This window comes from Ovis aries, chromosome 1 (assembly GCF_016772045.2).
Source record: "Ovis aries strain OAR_USU_Benz2616 breed Rambouillet chromosome 1, ARS-UI_Ramb_v3.0, whole genome shotgun sequence".
NCBI classification, from domain to species: domain Eukaryota; kingdom Metazoa; phylum Chordata; class Mammalia; order Artiodactyla; family Bovidae; genus Ovis; species Ovis aries.
Genome location: NC_056054.1, coordinates 63,775,847 through 63,796,162, shown reverse-complemented (window position 1 = coordinate 63,796,162; position 20,316 = coordinate 63,775,847). Strand labels below are relative to the sequence as shown.

The following is a 20,316-nucleotide window of genomic DNA, read 5'->3' as shown; positions in this document are numbered from 1 at the left end:
AACTGATTCATTTGAAAAGACCCTGTTGCTGGGAAAGATTGATGGTGGGAGGAGAAGGGGATGACAGAGGATGAGATGGTTGGATGGCATCACTGACTCGATGCACATGAGTTTGAGTAAGCTCCGGGAGTTGGTGATGGACATGGAAGCCTGGCGTGCTGCAGTGCATTGGGTTGCAAAGAGTCAGACATGACTGAGCCACTGAACTGAACTGAACTGAACTGGTGAGTCACGTCCAGTAATTCTGCCAAATGATGTTCCATTACTATAGAACCTACTAAAATCCTCCAAGTTTTGAAAATTTAGCGAGTTGGAGAAACACTGGATAAATTAGTATAGCATTAGGAGAGAATTCGTCTTACAGTAAAGCCTCAGCTTTTAAGCGTCACTTTGTTTTTTTGAATGTCCTCCTTATATAAAGCTCTGGTTATAAGTTCAGGTTTAGAACTAAATTATTAAACCTGCATAACTTTTATTCAAGTTGTAAGTTTCTTTTCCTTCTCTTATGTTTCTGACCTATATTTCTCAGAAGGGGATATATTGGATGGAAGAAAAGTATAGTTTTCAGTCAAAGCAGTAATTTATAATCATCTTGATGTTATGAAATGCATGTGAAACATGACTCCTTTCACTACTGTCACTGCCTTTATTCATGACCTTAAGGTCTCTTGTCTGCCTGTTTTCATGTCCTTCCAACTGGTCTGCCTACCTCCATCATCTCACTCCCTTTTGTTTTTCACAGCCAGTAGAATTGTCCTGAAGGAATTAGCTCGTTACATTACAAGCCTGAGGCTGAAAAAATAACAATCTAAACACCTTAGGTTGGTAGGTTCCAATTTTGTGTTTCAGTCTCATTCCATGATTCTTCCTTACCGTGTATATTTTGCTTATAGAACACTGAACTTTCTCCTGTTCTTTAGAGTATGCCAGAAACTTTTATAAGGTTCTCTCTAATCCAAATGGATAAAGGGAACAGGAAGTTTGTGCAAATTATAAAAAGGTGCCTCTTTCTCAAGTTCTTTGTATTTCTATCCAGTAGTCATGTATGGATGTGAGAGTTGAACCATAAAGAAGGCTGAGTGCCAAAGAATCGATGCTTTTGAACTGTGGTGTTGAACACTCTTGAGAGTTACTTGGACAGCAAGGAGATCAAAATGGTCAATCCTAAAGGAAACCAACCCTGAATATTCATTGGAAGGATTGATGCTGATGCTGATGATGAAGCTCTAGTACTTTGGCCACCTGATATGAAGAACTGACTCACTGAAAAAGACCCTGATGCTGGGAAAGATTGAAGGCAGGAGTAGAAGGGGGCAACAGCAGATGAGATGGTTCGATGGCATCACTGAGTCAATGAACATGAGTTTGAGCAAAATCTGGGAGGTGGTGAAGGACAGGGAAGCCTGGCATGCTGCAGTTCATGGGGTTTCAAAGAGTTCGGCACATCTTGGTGACTGAACAACAACAATAAGTTGAAAATTGTTTTAATATTAAAATTTTAGTGACCATGCTGCAGATAATTTGGGCAGTGCTCAACTTGTACAGTCATCTGTGGCATCCGTGTATTTTTCCATCTTTGTTTTTGTAAACCTGTTTCTTTGCCTAGAATACACTTCCTCTTCCTACTTTAGCAAGTTCATACTAATTTTTTTTCCAAATCCCAACTCAAAGCTCAGTTCTTTAGAATCTGTTTTCTGACCTCTAGTTGGAGACATTTTCTATACTCCCACAATACTTGGTTTTCGTTTCTTCCTACTTTGTATTCTTATTTATTTTTCTTATATCTACCAGCCTCACTAAATTGAGTTCCTCAAAAACAATTCTTTTTATTTGTATATTTTTTCTGCTCTTAATACAGTGCTGGACATGAAGTGGGAGTAATGAAGTTTAAAGGAAGAAAATCATGGACTTGAATATTCATTATTTCAGAGCACGTTTATTTCTCCTGGGTCTGAGCTTATGCCTTGGGGAACAGTCATACAATGTATTTAGTCTATATGATAATAATTAGAAGGTATGTATTTAGTCTATGTTATAATAATTAGAAGGTAGTGTTATGCATAAGATATTATAGTTAAAGTACAGTATTTATCTCTGAGCCATATCTTATATAAGTTGCCCTCCATATTTCAGCTACATGATTTTCCTTCTTCACTATTATTTATTTTCTGATAGGTAGCATCAGTTATCTCTTAATAGGCAAATGCTTTCAGAATTTATAGTTTGGTACAGACAGTATATGTTCCAGTTATCTTGTGTCGCATGATCTAATATCTATTTGGATGCTGAATTCTTTGGCTACCTTTGTGGATCTACTTGCAGCAGGTTAAAGTGAAATTTCTAGACTCATGCTTCAAATAGTCCAAGGAGGGAGCTTTATTAGGCTGGAAAACAATTTTTACTTAAAAATCTCACTGGATTCATTTAGGAGTTTTAGAAGAAATTATCAAGTCTATATTTTTACTCAAGTCTTTCATGATTAATGCCCTAGACTTCAAAGCAATTTTAGAGCTTATTGGAAATAATAGGCTTTTACAAACCTCTACCCATAAAGTCTGTGTTACTAGTAATTTGGTATATGAAAATTTGCTTCTATTAATTGTTAGTTTACTATCTAGAGATAGTATTCTTTATTTTGATTTGATGTTCTTGAAAACTTTCAAATGTTTCATATTTAAAAGTCTATTTTTAATGTTTGGAAACTTTCATTGAGTAACTATAATATGCTTACATTAATTAAGCTGAATTTATCCAGGGAAAGAGACAATTTCCTATTATCCAAATATTTTATAATTTTAAAAAATTAAAAATTTTAAGTTTACTTTGTACTCACCTTGTGCTAAGCACTGTAGTAATACTTTATTTATATTAGCTCTTATAAAACTAACAACAGTAATACTAAAGTATTTTTTAATTCCCATTTAAAAAACTAGAGAATTAAATTTCAGATTAAGCAGTTTTTTGTTGTTCTGTAGAGACAGAGCCATTTATGTTTTTACAATATCATTTTGCCAAGCATAGTGTGCTTTAGTGTGAAGGTAATGGAAAGCAGAGACTGTCAGTACTTTCTGAAGCTACAGAATGATTTGCTTTGGAAAAGTAGTATGAATAACACTTAGAAGAAATAATTAGAGTAAGGTTGTAGTTCTAGACACTACAGAAGTCAAAGGAGGGAAGGGATGCTATAAGAAATTCTGTGATACCAATGAGGAGGGTACAGTTTTACCTCTGAAGAAAAAAAGACAGTTTAGTAATAAAGTGAAAGTAAAGTCACTCAGTTGTGTCTGACTCTTTGTGACCCCATGGACTGAGTATGGGATAGTTTCCAGATATATTCTGACAGGACTGGTGACCCAGGACTGGATAAAATGACTGTTAGTTAACTGTCTTAGTAATTTTCGTTACTTCTATTGGTATATATAATTTCACAGTAGAAAATTCATCTTCTTTAATTAATTTTTCCCAAAGGCTTCCTTTGTGAGACTAGAAAAAGGTACTTACAGAATGGAGACTTTGCATAAACATGATGGACTCTTTTGCAGTCTGGGATTTTTCTGGGATGAATGTACATTCTGCTTCGTACAGACCTGTCTGTGAGTCACGTCTGCATGGCCTTGTTATACAGCTGCCTCCCTGGCACTTCTTGAAAACCACATTAGTACCAGTAATATGAGTTGAACATCTATGGTGAAAGAATTAGATTACATTTATATATGAAGGCCAGAGAAACTATGAATAGATATTAACATCCTAAAATCATTCCCTCAGTGATAATTGCTGTGGACCATGTACCAAATTCCATTTTGGCAAAAGTAGGCACAGTGTCCTACCCCTATTCACCATAAACTTCAACAAGAACAATGATGTTAATTCATATGTATTAATATTCACTGTTCATTAAAGTGATCAACATATCTATTAGCTCCTTGTAACTTTGAGCTAAAGATGATAATTCCTCACAGGCATGTTGTGAACATTAATTGAGTTAAAAGATACAGAGGAGTGGCTTCCCAGTGGGGAGGGGAGAGTCAACATTATGCTTAAAACCCTCTTAGATTTCCTACTCATGGTACACATATACATATATACTTGCACACGTGTGTGTGTGTATATATATATAAAGAGCCTCTTGATGAAAGTGAAAGAAGAGAGTGAAAAAGTTGGCTTAAAGCTCAACATTCAGAAAACTAAGATCATGGCATCCAGTCCCATCACTTCATGGCAAGTAGATGGAGAAACAATGGAAATAGTGAGAGACTTTATTTCTTTGGGCTCCAAAATCACTGCAGATGGTGACTGCAGCCATGAAATTAACAGACGCTTATTCCTTGGAAGAAAAGCTATGACCAACCTAGAGAGCATATTAAAAAGCAGAGATATTACTTTGCTGACAAAGGTCCATCTAATCAAAACTATGGTTTTTCCAGTAGTCATGTATGGATATGAGAGTTGGACTACAAAGAAAGCTGAGCGCTGAAGTGTTGATGCTTTTTGAAATTTGGTTTTGGAGAAGACTTTTGAGAGTCCCTTGGACTTCAAGGAGATCAAACCAGTCAATCCTAAAGGAAATCAATCCTGAATATCCATTGGAAGGACTGATGCTGAAGCTGAAACTCCTATACTTTGGCCACCTGATGTGAAGAACTGACTCATTTGAAAAGACCCGGATGCTGGGCAAGATTGAAGGTGGGAGGAGAAGGGGGCGACAGAGGATGAGTTGGTTGGATGGCATCACTGACTTGATGGACATGAGTTTGAGTAAGCTCTTGGAGTTGGTGATGGACAGGGAAGCCTGGCGTGCTGCAGTCCATGGGGTTGCGAACAGTCGGACACAACTGATCTGAACTGATATTGCTGTATGTGCTGTGCTGTGCTTAGTCGTTCAGTCGTGTCTGACTCTTTGCGACCCTGTTGCCTGTAGCTCGCCAGGCTCTTCTGTCCATGAGATTCACCAGGCAAGACTACTGGACTGGGTTGCCATGCCCTCCTTCAAGGGGTCTTCCCGACCCAGGAATTGCACCCAGTCTCCCTCATTGCAGGTGGATTCTTTACCATCTGAGGCACCAGATAAGCCCAGGAATACTGGAGTGGGTAGCCTATCAGAAGACCCCCTTCTCCAGGGGGTCTTTCTGATCCAGGAATCGAACCAGAGTCTCATGCATTGCAGGCAGTTACTTTACCAGCTGAGCTACCAGAGAAGCCCATAGTGCTATATAGATGTATACATATATACATAGATGTATATATCATACATAACAAAAACATGTGTGGTTTTTATGTTTACGTTTTACATCTTATTGAGCTAGACTGAAAGAGGAAATGAAAATAAACCCTGTATAGAAATGCTTGTGTGTTCACACCTTTTGGTCTTTATAAGTAAGAGAATTGTCAAATACCTGGCAGAGATTGAGGTGGAGTAGGGTATGGGTAAAAGATTCTAAAGAGTTCTTATTTATCTGAAGGATTTATCCCATTCTGTGTTAATATTAAACTTCATTCCATTAATCCATTTAAATGAATTTATTTGTATTTCAAGGATTAAAAGAAATGATTAGTCATATTTTCCCAGAAGGTTAGCTCTAGAGTAAATGTGAAAATTAAACTTACACTGCCTTCGACAAAGTGCCTGGCTCACAGTAGGAACTCAGTGTTATTTTTGATACTTGTTTTTATATATATCTTTATGACTGATAAGGAAACAGATTTGTTTTCATTAACTTTTAAAAAGTAGTTGTTTGATAGAGTCTTTTTTTAATTTTTACTTTATGCCATGAACAAGGCTAGGAGATTAAAAAAAAAAAATCAGTCCTCAAGGATCTTAAAGTCTAGTGGAGAAGATAAAATGACACAGAAAATTATTGCCCACTGTGAGAGAAGCACCCTCAGGATTAAATGGCAACCCACTCCAGTATTCTTGCCTAGAAAATTCCATGGACCGAGGAGCCTGGTGGACTGCAGTCCGTGGGGTCACAAAGAGACACAAATGAGTGCCTGAGCGCACATAGACACGCCGCGCGTGCCGGTGAGAGCAGCCCGTGCACGTTGCCTTGGGAACAGCCTCGAGACACTTGGGGGGAAGCATTTAAACTGAGACTTGAAGGATTGACAAGCATTATCTGAATACGGGAGGTGGTGCTGGGAGGGATTGCTGCATGAGAACAGGAGACAGTGTTTCCTGGGTTGAAACCCAAGTCTCTGTGAAAGATTCTAGCAGCTTAGTAGACATAAAGCGAACAATGAAAAAGGCATTTTTCTACCACACCTCTTTTCTCTAACATGTTTTTTTATTCTAAAGCAATTATAATTACACTGATTTCTGTTATTCTTTAATACTCATTAACTATTCCATGTATTTGATAGTTTTAATTTAAATATCTCATCTATTCATAAATAAGAGCGAATTCTACCTATTCTTTAAAAAATCAAAATTTTCACTTATTTTTATGAAAAGGACTTCTTTTCTTTAAGCTCAAGATTAAATGGAAAATAAAATATACTTAACATGAGACTCTAATAGTTTAATTGATTTCAGTGAAACAGATTCACCTTAAAAAGCTTTGAACCACATGGAATAAAAGATTGGGTAGGAACTTGAGCTCTAATTCTCAGATATCTTAAAGTTTAGATTACAACTTTTTTCTTCCTCTTTCCTCTGACAACATATTTTTAATACAACCCCGTGAATATTGAAATTATTCCCAAATTTTGATTGATTGTGCTTCCAAAATGTAATACTCAGAAATTGTTAGATATATAATGGGGCAGGTTGAATATTGCAATTAACTGTGTGAGCACTCGACCACAAAGATAGTCTTTGTTTGCCTATTATAGAAAATTAAAAATTCATAAGTGAAAACATTTGAAAACATATTTATTCAATAGAATGATACCTTGTTGCTTCAATAGTGTTCCTTCTGGAGATATAGAATGGCTGGTCCCCGTTATTCTCATCAAATATTCCCCATCGGAGGTGGGCCCACTCATGGACAAATACTCTGCCTATGAGAGAATATTGCAGCTTTAAAATTTATATTTACGACAGAAGTATCCCTGGTTTTTGAAAATTCATTATGCACCACTTCATTTTTATGAAAGACCCACCTTAGTACCTGTTTTCACTAACAGAAATTTGAATAGGATTTTGCTTTTATGAAAAAAGGTGAAAAGCAAAGATAGCATTAGGCATTTGTTTTGCAGCCAACTGTTTTACAGACAGCACACACCCAGAGCAGGAAGAGTGGCACCACCAAGCTCCTTCCCTAGCAACTGTGCTTGGTATCAAGCCTCATAGATTTGAAATGTGTCTGTGAGCATCTGTGATTTATCTCAACATATTTTGTGTATCTGTTAACAAGATGTGTCCTATGGTAATTGCTTCTTGTATATCATTCTGACTTATGAAATTTTCATAGGAACACTTCTTTTGAATAATGAGGGAAACTTGTATATAAATACAGTTTTCTTATATTTTAAGTCTCCCTTCCCCACATCATCAATCTAACTGAGTCAAGGAAATCTAGAAATTGACAACTTTCATTAGACCAAAGAAGTTAAATCAGTTAGCATCAGTAAATGGCTAACTTTATTATTAAACACACATACCAAAAGAAATGTAGTTAGGTTGAACATAACTAGTTACTTTCCAAACAAAAATATTAATTAATACTTATTTTTTCCTTTAAAAATTTAAAAAATACCATCAATCACAGTGTTATATTTGTTTCCAGTGGAAATAAAAACAGAAGTATGAAATAGATATCCTTACCTCGGGACCCATAGATAGGCAAATTATTAGTCAGCAAGAAGTTTGGAGTAAAATGTATATATTGTCCTTTTTCTCCACATCTTCCATATTGAAGTGTATAGGGATCATCTCCATATTTTAGGTAAGGATTAGCAACTATGACATCTGCCTAAAAGGCAGAATAAACAAACCAAAACAGATCTCGTGAGCAATAGAAACAAGGAAATTTTCATCTAAATTTAGAACATTAATATTACTAAATTAAATACTAAATAGTCATTAGTAATTACTCAAAATTATGAGCATTAATTTCTAAAAGTCACAGCAAGAATAAACAATTTAGGAGCTAGATAAAATACCCTACCTGGTCATATGATTCTTGTTTTGGCATTAAGTACTCAGATTTTGACTTCCACGTCATTGGAATTAAAATGCTTACATTCCTGAAATAAACTCTTCGTTTGGTGGCATGAAACAGGTAAGTAGAAGCTTCATTTACCATTTCCTGACAAAATTAAAAGTACCTTGTAGTAGCAGTTTCACAATGAAATGAATGTGAAAGCGTGCAAACACGCAAGAAGAAGCTGATCTAAGCCCATCTCCCCAAATATTTTGGCAGACTAACGGAAAAGTAGGTTACATTTTACCATGTCTATCTAGTTCGTAAACTCATTTTTATATACCTAGAAATCAGTTCTTTAATTTTTACAGGTCTGCATTCAACATGAGCTGGAGAGCAGGGAGTAAGGATGCTAGGTGAGATATAAAGGTGATTAAGACTGGGAGTCTGTTAGCAAGTTGCTTCTTGAATTGGACAGAGGTGCTTAAAACTGGGTTGGGAGTTTAAAGTTTGGTTGATTTTATGCTGTTGTTAATTGAAAAAACCATTTGCTAGATTTATTTTGAGTTATCTTCTCATATGGAATGTGTTCATAAAAAGCAAAGTTTTACCAGGCAATAATTTTCTAAGAATACGTAAGTCATTGGCTTCAAGTTCTAGTTTTGCTACTTAATGTATGACTGTGCAAATCACTTAACTTCTCTCAATTTATACAGCAAGGGTAATTAATAATCTATATTGTGTGGGCTTTCCAGGTAGTGCTGGTGATAACCTGTGTGCCAGTGCAGGAGACATAAGGGATGTGGGTTTGATCCCTGGGTTGGGAACATCCCCTGGAGGAGGTCATGGCAACTCACTCCAGTGTTCTTGCCTGGAGAATCCCGTGGACAGAAGAGCCTGGTGGGCTGCAGTCCATGGGGTCACAAAAAGTCAGATACGACTGAACTGAGTGAGCATGCATGCATTGTTGACCCCCTTAATGGGATATTGAGATACAAAGAAAATAGTATATATTAAGAGTACTATATATAGAATATTGTACTGATTAACCCAAAGAAAATTAGGAAATAAGTCAACTTCAAAAATATAATATTTTCTTTGTGATCAGATACCTAAGAATTTCAAAATTTTCAGAGCTAAGCAAATGTGAAGACTGAAAAAATTGAAAAAAATGTATAAGATAATGAACCTCAAGGGCTTTAAATAAGGTTAGTTTTTTAAACATTATAAAAGTAACCATAAAGTTTCAAAATTATTCTCTAGAAGCTTGAAGATCTTTCTCTTAGCTTAATGAGTTGAAAATATTAGTAGTTTGGCCTTTTAATAATTCATTAAGGAAGTGACTAAAGCTATTAATATATGATACATAATACTTAAACTAAGCAGATATTAACCTTGACAGTTTAGATACATGCTAAATAAATGATGAATATTATCAAAGGAATTTTGGAAAGTTATAACTCTATGTGAATGTGCGTATCTGCCTAGGCAACATGAGTTGGAGTACTTAACAAAATAAAAATAAGTGGATAATAAGCTTTTCTCTTACCTTTATGTTTTGAATGAGTTTTTCATCTTCTGGCACACTAGGGTTAATTGCAATGACAATGCCTTCATATCCATTGTTAATCAAATTTACCTTTGAACTTTTCATTCCAGGCAGGAGATGCAAAGTTAGGAACAGAATGACAGTCAGACAGAGCACCATTTTTGCCCATGTTACAATAAACTTATTGGAAATGTAAGGAGAGTATTTATGTATCTGTATAACTCAGAGATTTGACTGTAGCCCCAAATTTGCATAAAAGTATTATAAAATATCTTGATGAACTTCCTCATTCTAAAGAATTCTTCAGTTGTTAAGTAGTAACAGGGATTATACTGGGCATTTATTGTACTTTCTAAGACAGCTAAGGTGTTAAATACTCATTGAATTGAGGAATTCTTTTAGGTTATGTAGTTAGTCATCATCCTCATCATGGTGGTCATTCATTGTCTTCATTGTCATCATCATCAAATAGTTTTAGGTATTTTCCAGTGCTGGCATCTGTTTACAGAAGAGTGGTGTGTGAAAAACTGAGGAACTGAAATGCAAATCACCAGGAAATAACAGATGAAAAAGCCATGTTTAAAAAACAAAGCAAAGATGAATAAAGGAACTAGAGCAGAAGTGGCAGTGAATTATCAAAATCCTAATTCACTGCCACTCCTACTCTAATTCTTTTATTTATTTTTGTTTCATTTTCTAAACGAGACTTTTTCATCTGTTATTTCCTGGTGCTTTGCATTTCAGTTCCTCATGCTTTCACAGAGCACTTTTCTGTAAACAGAACCCAGGACTGTAAAATACCTATTTGATGATGATGGAAGTCATATAAGCACACTGGTTGGAAACAGCTATGTGTCAAGAGGGAAGTGGGTTTCCCCCGCCCGGCCCCTACTTTCTGTGATGACTACTTGGGTATTTCTGTTTTCAAATAGCACTGAATGCTTTAAATCCTTATATAACTTGGACAGTTAATATGCTTCAATTACATTTCTTTTTTGGGTTGAACACAAATCCGCCAATATTCTGTTAGCTTGAAATGGTTGTGTACATAGCATTGTGAGCTGGCTTTAGAGTCAGATGAATCTAAACCTGACCCTTGCCTTGGTCATTTTAACAGTCATGTGATTCTTTTTAAAAAGTGAGGTAAAGGAACTTCCCTGGTGGTCCAGTGGTTAAGATCCACCTTCAATGCAAGGACACAAGTTAGATCCCTTGTCAGGTAACTAAGATTCCACATGCCACAGAACAACTAAGCCTGCACGCTGCAACTACTGAAGCTCATGTGCTCTGCAGCCTGTGCCACAGCTGGAGAGTCTGTGTGCAGCAAGAAAAGATCCTGCATGCCACTACTGAGACCTGATGCAGCCAATTAAATAAACAGTTTAAAAAAATGAGGTGTAGTTGGTGTAAAGTATCTGGGCTTTCCTTGTGGCTCAGCTAGTAAAGAATCTGCCTGCAATGCAGGAGACCTGGGTTTGATCCCTGGGTTGGGAAGATCCCCTGGAGAAGGGAAGGGCTACCCACTCCAGTATTCGGGCCTGGATAATTCCATGGACTGTATAGTCCATGGAGTCGCAAAGAGTCGGACACGACTAAGCCACTTTCACTTACTTGCTCACTTACTGGTATAAAATATAAGTTTCAGGTGTACAACAAAATGATTCACAGTTTTTAAAGATTATATTATACTTATAAAATATTGGCTATACTCCCTGTGTTGTACAATATACCCTTGTAGCTTATTTTATACATTTTGTAGTTTGTAACTCTTAGTCCCCTACCATTATCTTGCCTGGCCCTTCTTCCTTCTTTCCACCAGTGACCACTAGTTCTGTGTATCAGTGAGTCTGTTTCTTTTTTGTTGTATTTGCTAGTTTGTTGTATGCTTTATGTTTTACTTATAAATGAAACCATACAGCATTTGGCTTATTTCACTTAGCATAACGCCCTGTTGGTCTGTCCGTGCTGTCACAAATGGCAAGATTTCATTTTTTTTTTAACAGCTGAGTAATAGTCCATTATATATATATCACATCTTTATCTATTCATCTGTTCGTGGGCCTTTAAATTGCTCCTGTATCTTGGCTATTGTAAATGATGCAATAATGAACATAGGGATGCATATATCTTTTCTATTTCATGATTTTCCTTTCTTTGAATAAATACCCAGGACTGGAATTATTAGATCATGTGGTAGTTCTATTTTTTTTTTAAACTTTTGAGGAATCTCTACACTGTTTTCCATAGTGGCTAATCAGTGTTCTTCCTGCTCTTTAAAGAGTAAAGAAATGAGTAAAACACAGGCACTGCCTTTAAAGAACTTGCAAATTTGAGATTTGAACTCAGGTCATCCACTTTCAGAATCTATGTTTTTTAAATATATGTAACATACATAACTTCTCAAAGGATGAATCAGTGAGTATCAGCCTAGAAAATTATTTTGAAAGCAGTTTCTTTTTGTTTCTATTGCAGACTAGTACTTGACAGTATGAGTAAAAAGAATGGGGACCACTATGATTATTTGCTATAAATCAATAGAACTTTTATCTTTTTTTCAATTTTAGGTTGAATAATGGAATTTTCAAAAGACTTTTGCCATGAAAACTTAGAATTAAGTACAAGTCTTTCAGAATTTATTCACTTTTTGATTATTTTAAGGACAGAAAACCTTTCAATAAGCAATTTTTAAACTGTATTTGAAATGGAAATGGTCAACAGAGGTAAAAAATCATATTGTCATAAAAATTTCAAAAACTTAATCTCTAAGTTTCTTTTGATGATCTTTATTAAAACTTATTTCTTTATTCTTTCCCTGTTGCCTCTTCTCCTGAAAGATATTTGTCTGGATGCCTCACAGAAATGTTGAGATAATAGCAAATTATTTTTTATATATACTACCTTTCAAAGAATTACATAAAATGAATTAAAAGCAAATGCTATTCTTTGTAGTATGATATATGAAGAAAGAAATGTTAAGAGTTCTCCTATGGGTATGTTGCACCGATTCAGAGGTGTTTGAACCGCACCCACTCATGCTACTGTCCGATCGTTCTTAGATGTCACAGTTAATTCCTGTAGAGATTATACTAGATTTTACCAACTGTTACATAAACTTTAAACTGATGAATACAGTGAATTGTTAGCTTAGTCTCCTTGTAGATGCTGCCTTAAAATTTTATTGGCCTTTCCTTTTTTTTTGCTTGTTTTATACCATCACTTCTGGAATGTTTTTTTATTTGCTACCAACATTCATGCTCTGCGTTCATGACTATTCTCTTCATTATTTTATTTTACAAATCTGTTCATTTTTTCAACAAACGTAATGGACACTTGCCATGTATCAGGCACTCTGCTAGTGTATTAAGCTATAATCATTATCTTCTTCAAGGTGCTTCCAATCTACTTGGCATCCTGGACACTAGTACTTATCTTGATTGATTTTCTCTTGTTCTTCCTACATTGTTGAATATTATTTCAATTTAGAGACTCTGATCATTATGCAATTTATTACTGTGATTTTTGAACTTAACACTATCTCAGCCAAGTGTTAACTACTACATTGCTGTAGAATACTCTATAAGTTTCTTCAGTGTCCACTTACCCTCTCCTCCTTGCTGCTAGAATTTCAATTTTTTCCAGGTGTTTTCAACGTTAATGTGACTCGAATGAAGGCTATCCCTATCTCAAGCTCAAGGATAATTCTAGGTTGATCTGAGCCATGGTCTTCAAAGTGTGGTTTGCAGACCTCTAAAGGTCTCCAAGACTCTTTCAGAAGATCTAAAAGGCCAAAAACTATTTTGATGATTATACTAAGAAGTTACAGTATTTGTGTTTTTTAAATTTAAATTTGTTGACATTTGATGATGATGATGCAAAAGTTGCAGAAGATAATACTGCTAAGACCTTAGCACAAATAAGGAAGACCACTTGGACAAAAGGTATAAGCTGAACTAGCCACATTTGTCATAAGTGCCATGTTTTACTTGAAAGCATTATTGACAAAATATGGTTATTTAGACATAGATATTTGGCAAATATTTTTCCCAAAAATGTCATGTAAGTGAAGACAACTAACTATTTGTTGACAATGATAAAATTTGAGTTTTTAAAAATTAGAATTTGGAAATATTGTAAACTTGATAAAGACTTTTCTCATAAGGTTGGTAGTAGGTGGTATCAATTGATGTGAGTTTTTGCTATTGTGTAATGAAATGTGTCAACATTTAGAAGATTTGCATAACTCAGTGAATCAGTATTTTCCAAATCATCAATGTATGATATTAAAAAATTACACAAGTGTAAATATCCATTCAAAATATAATATTCATAAAGAACTGTTTAACAGAATATCAATTTACTTGATTTGTGATGTTTTCTAAATCAATAGATGTTTGAAAACTATTTCTAATATTTCAATAAAATCAATATTACTTAATTTAAATACCAATTAACAAATATTTGATTTTAGTAATATCTTTTCATTAAAATACTCAAGAACCCTGTTAATAAACAGTAAACTATTTCTTAGAAGCTATAATTGGCTTGCATTTTAATCATTCATCCCTTAATACCCAGGAAAGAATTTTTTGTTGATGTTGTTTGCTAAACAAACTTATGGGTAATGTGAGAAATAGTTTAAAAAATTTGAAAGAAGAGGTAAACTAAGGAAGGGATACAGTATTAGATTAACTCTTCTTAGTTATCTACCAGGAATCAATATTTGCTACTTCTCTGAAATAACTCATTTTGGTAGTTTGATATATGTTCATATACACACATAGATATATACACTAAAACATTATTGGCATAATGGGTTAGGAAGACAATTTATAGTATAGCGAAATAAACATTTTGAAAATTAAACATTTTGTAGTTTATTATGATTAAACTTCTTTTGGAGAAAGAAATTTAGTAAAGTAGCAACTTGGGAGTGTTTTTTGAAGTAGTCTATAGACAGCCAGGAGACCAGAGTTTGAGGCTTGTATATGCTGCTAATTTACTTTGTACAGACGGTGTCAACTTGTATAACCTCTAGCTCCTCATTTATAACATAAATTTATATCTACCTTTAAGAATTCCCATGGTAATTAAATGAGAATGTAAGTACTGTTTGTATATACAAAGGAAAGTGAAAGTGAAAATTGCTCAGTTGTGTCCGACTCTTTGCAACCCCATGGACTATACAGTCCATGGAATTCTCCAGGCTCGAACATTGGACTGGGTAGCCTTTCCCTTCTCCAGGGGATCTTCCCAACCCAGGGATCGAACCCAGGTCTCCCGCATTTAGGCAGATTCTTTACCAGCTGAGCCACAAGGGAAGCCCGTATATACAAAATACTATTTGAATAGAAAGCATTATTATTTAGAATATTAAATAGGGTGTTCAGTACCACAAGTCTATCCTGTACAATAAAGCTAAGAAGTCAGGCATGGCCCTTGGTATATGAAGAGAACTCACCACTGGGAAGTCATATGACGAGTTATTTTTGAAATGTTACTGATACATTCATGCTGGAAGTAACACATTTTCTGTTATCTACTCCAGTAATACACATGCTAAACAGATCTTTTACCTAAAGCTAAGGTCCAAAGTCTCCAACCATAAAACAAAATGTTCTTTGTGTAATACTAATTGTTCTGTATAGAGATAAACTCTGCAGAAGTCTTTCTTGTGGTGGGCTTTAACTAGCTGAGCTAACTTGCTGGTCTCATGATCATGAGGTAGTTCTCTTGCCATTTTTTCTCCTCTGATAGTTTGGAAGTTATATGCTGTATTTCTATTTGTTTACTGTTTCCCCTAAAAATTTTAATATGAATATTTGTCTTAACAAAGTTCAAAGTTAATCAAGTTATCTTTTCTTTTCAGAGTAAACAAGGACCTTAGTAAACTTGAATTCCAATCCTTCTTTTTCATTTATATTATCCTTCTCATATATCTTAATTCCACATATTAATTTATTAATTTAGTTTAAATGTATTTATTTAGGCTGTCTTTATTGCTGTGCAGGGACTTTCTCTAACTGTGGGGAGCACGGACTACTCTAGTTGCCGTCCTCAGACTTCTCATTGTGGTGGCTTCTCTTGTTGTGGAGCACAGGGTCCAGGGCATGTGAGCTTTGGTAGTTGCTGCTCATGGGCTCTAGAGCTCAAGCTCAGTAGCTGTGGCACACGGGCTTAGTTGTATTGCTTTGAGTACAAAAATTTAAATTATTTCTTCCAATCCATGAGTATGGAATATTTTTGCATTTATTTGTGTCTTCTTCAATTTCATCAATGTCTTATAGTTTTCAGTCTTCTGCTATTTTATAGTAAGTCTTGAAATCAGACAATGTGAGTCCCCAACTTTGTTCTTCCTTTTCAGAGAAAAATTTTTTGTTATTCTGGTTTCTTTCAATTTCCAAGTTTTAGAATTTTCTTCTCACTTTCTACCAAAAAACCTAGTGAGATCTTGTTAAACTTATAGATAAGTTTTGAGAAAATTATCATCTTAACAATATTGAGTCTTCTGGTACATAAATATTATTTATTGCTCAATTTTATTTAGGTCATCTAACTTCTGGCAGAAAGTGAAGAGGAGCTAAAAGGCCTCTTGATGAAAGTGAAAGAGAAGAGCGAAAAAGTTGGCTTAAAGCTCAACATTCAGAAAACGATCATGGCATCTGGTCCCATCACTTCATGGGAAATAGATGGGGAAACAGTGGAAACAGTGTCAGGCTTTATTTTTTGGGCTCCAAAATCACTGCAGATGGTGATTGCAGCCATGAAATTAAAAGACACTTACTCCTTGGAAGAAAAGTTATGACCAACCTAGATAGTATATCCAAGAGCAGAGACATTACTTTGCCGACTAAGGTCTGTCTAGTCAAGGCTACGGTTTTTCCTGTGGTCATGTATGGATGTGAGAGTTGGACTGTGAAGAAGGCTGAGCACCGAAGAATTGACGCTTTTGAGCTGTGGTGTTGGAGAAGACTCTTGAGAGTCCCTTGGACTACAAGGAGATCCAACCAGTCCATTCTGAGGGAGATCAACCCTGGGATTCTTTGGAAGGAATGATGCTAAAGCTGAAACTCCAGTACTTTGGCCACCTCATGAGAAGAGTTGACTCATTGGAAAAGACTGTGATGCTGGGAGGGATTGGGGGCAGGAGGAGAAGGGGACGACAGAGGATGAGATGCCTGGATGGCATCACGGACTTGATGGACATGAGTTTGGGCAAACTCCGGGAGATGGTGATGGACAGGGAGGCCTGGTGTGCTGCGATTCATGGGGTCGCAGAGTCGGACACAACTGAGCGACTGAACTGAACTGAACTGAACTTCTCTCAGTATATTTTGTAGTTTTCAGTATACAAGTTTTTTTTTGTTTTTTTTTACAATTATTGTCATATTATCTCTATACAGTGCATGTGCTTAGTCACTCCATCATGTCCAACACTTTGTGACCCTTGGACTACAGCTGGCGAGGTTCCTCTGTCCATGGGATTCTCCAGTCAAGAATACTGGAGTGGGTTACCATTACTTCCTCCAGAGTATTATTATAAATGGCACTTAAAATTTTTTCAGATGTTTCGCTAGTGTATAGAAGTAAACAAGGAGAGACAAGAAGGCCTTCTTCAATGAACAATGCAAAGAAATAGAGGAAACCAACAGAAAGGGAAACACGAGATCTCTTCAAGAAAATTAGAGTTATCAAAGGAATATTTCAGGCAAAGATGTGCACAATAAAGGACAGAAATAGTAAAGACCTAATAGGAGCAGAATAGATCAAGAAGAGATGGAAAGAATACACAGAAGAACTGTACAAAAGAGATCTTAATTACCCAGATTACCATGATGGTGTGATCACTCACTTAGAGCCAGACATTCTGGAGTGTGAAGTCAAGTGGGCCTTAGGAAGCACTGCTGCCAATAAAGCTAGTGGAGAGGATAGAATTCCAGCAGAGCTATTTAAAATCCTAAAAGATGATACTATTAAACTGCTGCATTCAATATGTCAGCAAATATGGAAAACCCAGCAGTGGCCGCAGGACTGGAAAAGGTCAGTCTTCATCCCAGTTCTCAAGAAGGGCAGTACTAAAAAATGCATTCCTCTCCCGTGCTAGTAAGGTTATACTCAAAATTCTCCAAGCTAGGCTTCAGCAGTACATGAACCAAGAGCTTCTAGATGTTCAAGTTGGTTTTAGAAAATGAGAGGAACCAAAGATCAAATTGCCAGCATTCACTGGATCACAGAGAAAGCAAGGGCATTCCAGAAAAAACTATCTACTTCTGCTTCATTGACTATGCTAAAGCCTTTGAGAGTGTGGATCACAACAAACTGTGGAAAACTCTTAAAAAGATGGGAACACCAGACTATCTTAACCTGTCTCTTGAGAAACCTGTGTGTGGGTCAAACAGCATCAGTTAGAACCTTATGTGGAACAACTGACTGGTTCAAAATTGAGAAAGGGGTATGACAAGGCTGTTTATTGTCACCGTGTTTATTTAACTTATATGCAGAGCACATCATGTGAAATGCCAGGCTGGATGAATTACAAGTTAGAATCAAGATCTGGGAGAAATATCAACAACCTCAGATATGCAGATGATACCATGCTAATGACAGAAAGCCAAGGGGAACTGAAGAGACTCTTGATGAGGCTGAAAGAAGAGAGTGAAAAAGCTGGCTTAAAACTCAGTATTAACAAAACTAAGATCATGACATCTGGTCCCATTACTTCATAGCAAATAGAAGGGGAAAAGGTGAAAGTAGTGACAGATTTCTTCTTCTTAGGCTCTAAAATCACTGCAGATGGTGATTGCAGCCATGGAATTAGAAGATGATTGCTCTTGGCAGAAAAACTATGACAAACCTAGACAGTGTATTAAAAAGCAAAGACATCACTTTGACAACAAAGGGCCATATAGTCAAGGCTATGGTCTTTATAGAAGTCCTCTATGAATGTGAGAGTTGGACCACAAAGAAGGCAGAATGCTGAAGAATTGATGCTTTTGAACTGTGGTGCTGGAGAAGACTCTTGAGAGTCTCCTGGACAGTAAGAATATCAAGCCAGTCAATCCTAAAGGAAAGCAGTCCTGAATACTCATGGGAAGGACTGATGCTGAAACTGAAGCTCCAATACTGTGACCACCTGATACAAAGAGCCAACTTGTTGGAAAAGACCCTGATGCTGGGAAAGACTGAAGGCAAAAGGAGAATGGGGTGGCAGAGGATAAGATGGTTAGATAGCATCACTGACTTAATGGACAGGAATTTGGGCAAACTCTGGGAGGGACAGGGAAACCTGGCATGCCAGTCCATGGTGTCTCAAAGAGTTTGATATGACTTGGCAACTGAACACACACAGAAGTAATGGATTTTTAAAAATAAATTGTTGTTGTATAATGCAACCTTGATAAAATCACATATTAGTTTTATAGCTTTTGCAGAAGAGGTTGGATTTTCTGCATAGATGATCATATCATTTGCAAACAAGGAGAGTTTTACTTATTTTCTAATCTTGATGAGTTTTATTTGTTTTCTCATGTTATTACACTGCTAGACTCTCCAGAGGAACATTGATTACAAGAAGGAAGGTTGACTTGAACTGCCAAATCAACATTACTGTAAGTGTAAACCCATAGTGTTTCTATCAACCTTCTAGATGATTTAAATATTTAACTATGGAGTTATATTCGGAGAAGGCAATGGCACGCCACTCCAGTACTCTTGCCTGGAAAATCCCATAGATGGAGGAACCTGGTAGGCTGCAGTCCATGGGATCGCAAAGAGTCGGACACGACTGAGCGACTTCACTTTCACTTTTCACTTTTCACTTTCATGCTTTGGAGAAGGAAATGGCAACCCACTCCAGTATTCTTGCCTGGAGAATCCCAGGGATGGGGAAGCCTGGTGGGCTGCCGTCTATGGAGTCGCATAGAGTCGGACACGACTGAAGCGACTTAGCAGCAGCATGGAGTTATATTAACAGACACCAAAATTTCATTGTTGTTGAGATCTTCAACTCATCTGCTTTCACTGTCTCCTCATTCACTTGATTTCAGTTCCTTGAACAAGCCAAGTTTATTACTCTATTAGAAATTGTAATAAGGTTAGGGGCCTCAGGATGAGCAGGAATCACACTTTGTTTCTTGCTTTTGTTTCTCTTATCATGTTAGTATCCATCTTTCAGACGGACTTTCTCTACAAGCCAGGAATTTTGGTTGCTGACAGTTCAGACTCATATCTTTTCAACATCACCACCTGAGAAAAAAGAGCTTCTTGTCACGTACCTCAGCTTAAACAAGCAAGACAAGGGGCTCTGGTTGTATTGGATCGGGCTTTGTGCTCACCCTCTGAACCAATCTGTGTGGCCAGGGTGTCAGGTCTTTGTGACTGGCATATCCAGTGTTAGGGATATACCATGACAAGGGAGGAATGCTCCCAAGTGATATGTTTAGGCTACATATTAGAGTAGTGAATGAGGTGAGGGGGGCCATGATGTTCCATAAGGAAAATTGAGCGATAACAACATGGCCAAGTGTTAAATCACTGGGAGGTCAGGCATTTCCTTGGTTGGTATCTTATACAGTTCTCAAGAGGTTCTTTTGTGATGTTTTAATACTTCTTGTTTTGAGGATAGGAACTAGAATAAGTGCAAAAGAAGAATACTGCTCAACATTCAGTCATGTCCATCCATGCCAG

General features: G+C 36.4%; 1 protein-coding gene and 1 long non-coding RNA gene across 3 annotated transcripts in view; one reads left to right on the top strand and one right to left on the bottom strand.

The window, feature by feature from the left end:
• LOC101116267 (calcium-activated chloride channel regulator 1) overlaps positions 1-9,812 on the bottom strand; it is a 30,218-nt gene extending 20,406 nt beyond the window's left edge. The window contains exons 1-5 of the mRNA XM_012175248.4: positions 9,634-9,812; positions 8,109-8,249; positions 7,766-7,913; positions 6,891-6,999; positions 3,502-3,682 (exon numbers count right to left, since the gene is read on the bottom strand). Coding sequence (XP_012030638.3) covers positions 3,502-3,682; positions 6,891-6,999; positions 7,766-7,913; positions 8,109-8,249; positions 9,634-9,792 — 738 coding nt within the window. The 5' untranslated portion in view covers positions 9,793-9,812. The remainder of the gene's footprint in view (positions 1-3,501; positions 3,683-6,890; positions 7,000-7,765; positions 7,914-8,108; positions 8,250-9,633) is intronic.
• LOC105609232 (uncharacterized) overlaps positions 1-20,316 on the top strand; it is a 132,060-nt gene that overhangs the window by 60,574 nt on the left and 51,170 nt on the right. The window lies entirely within an intron of this gene.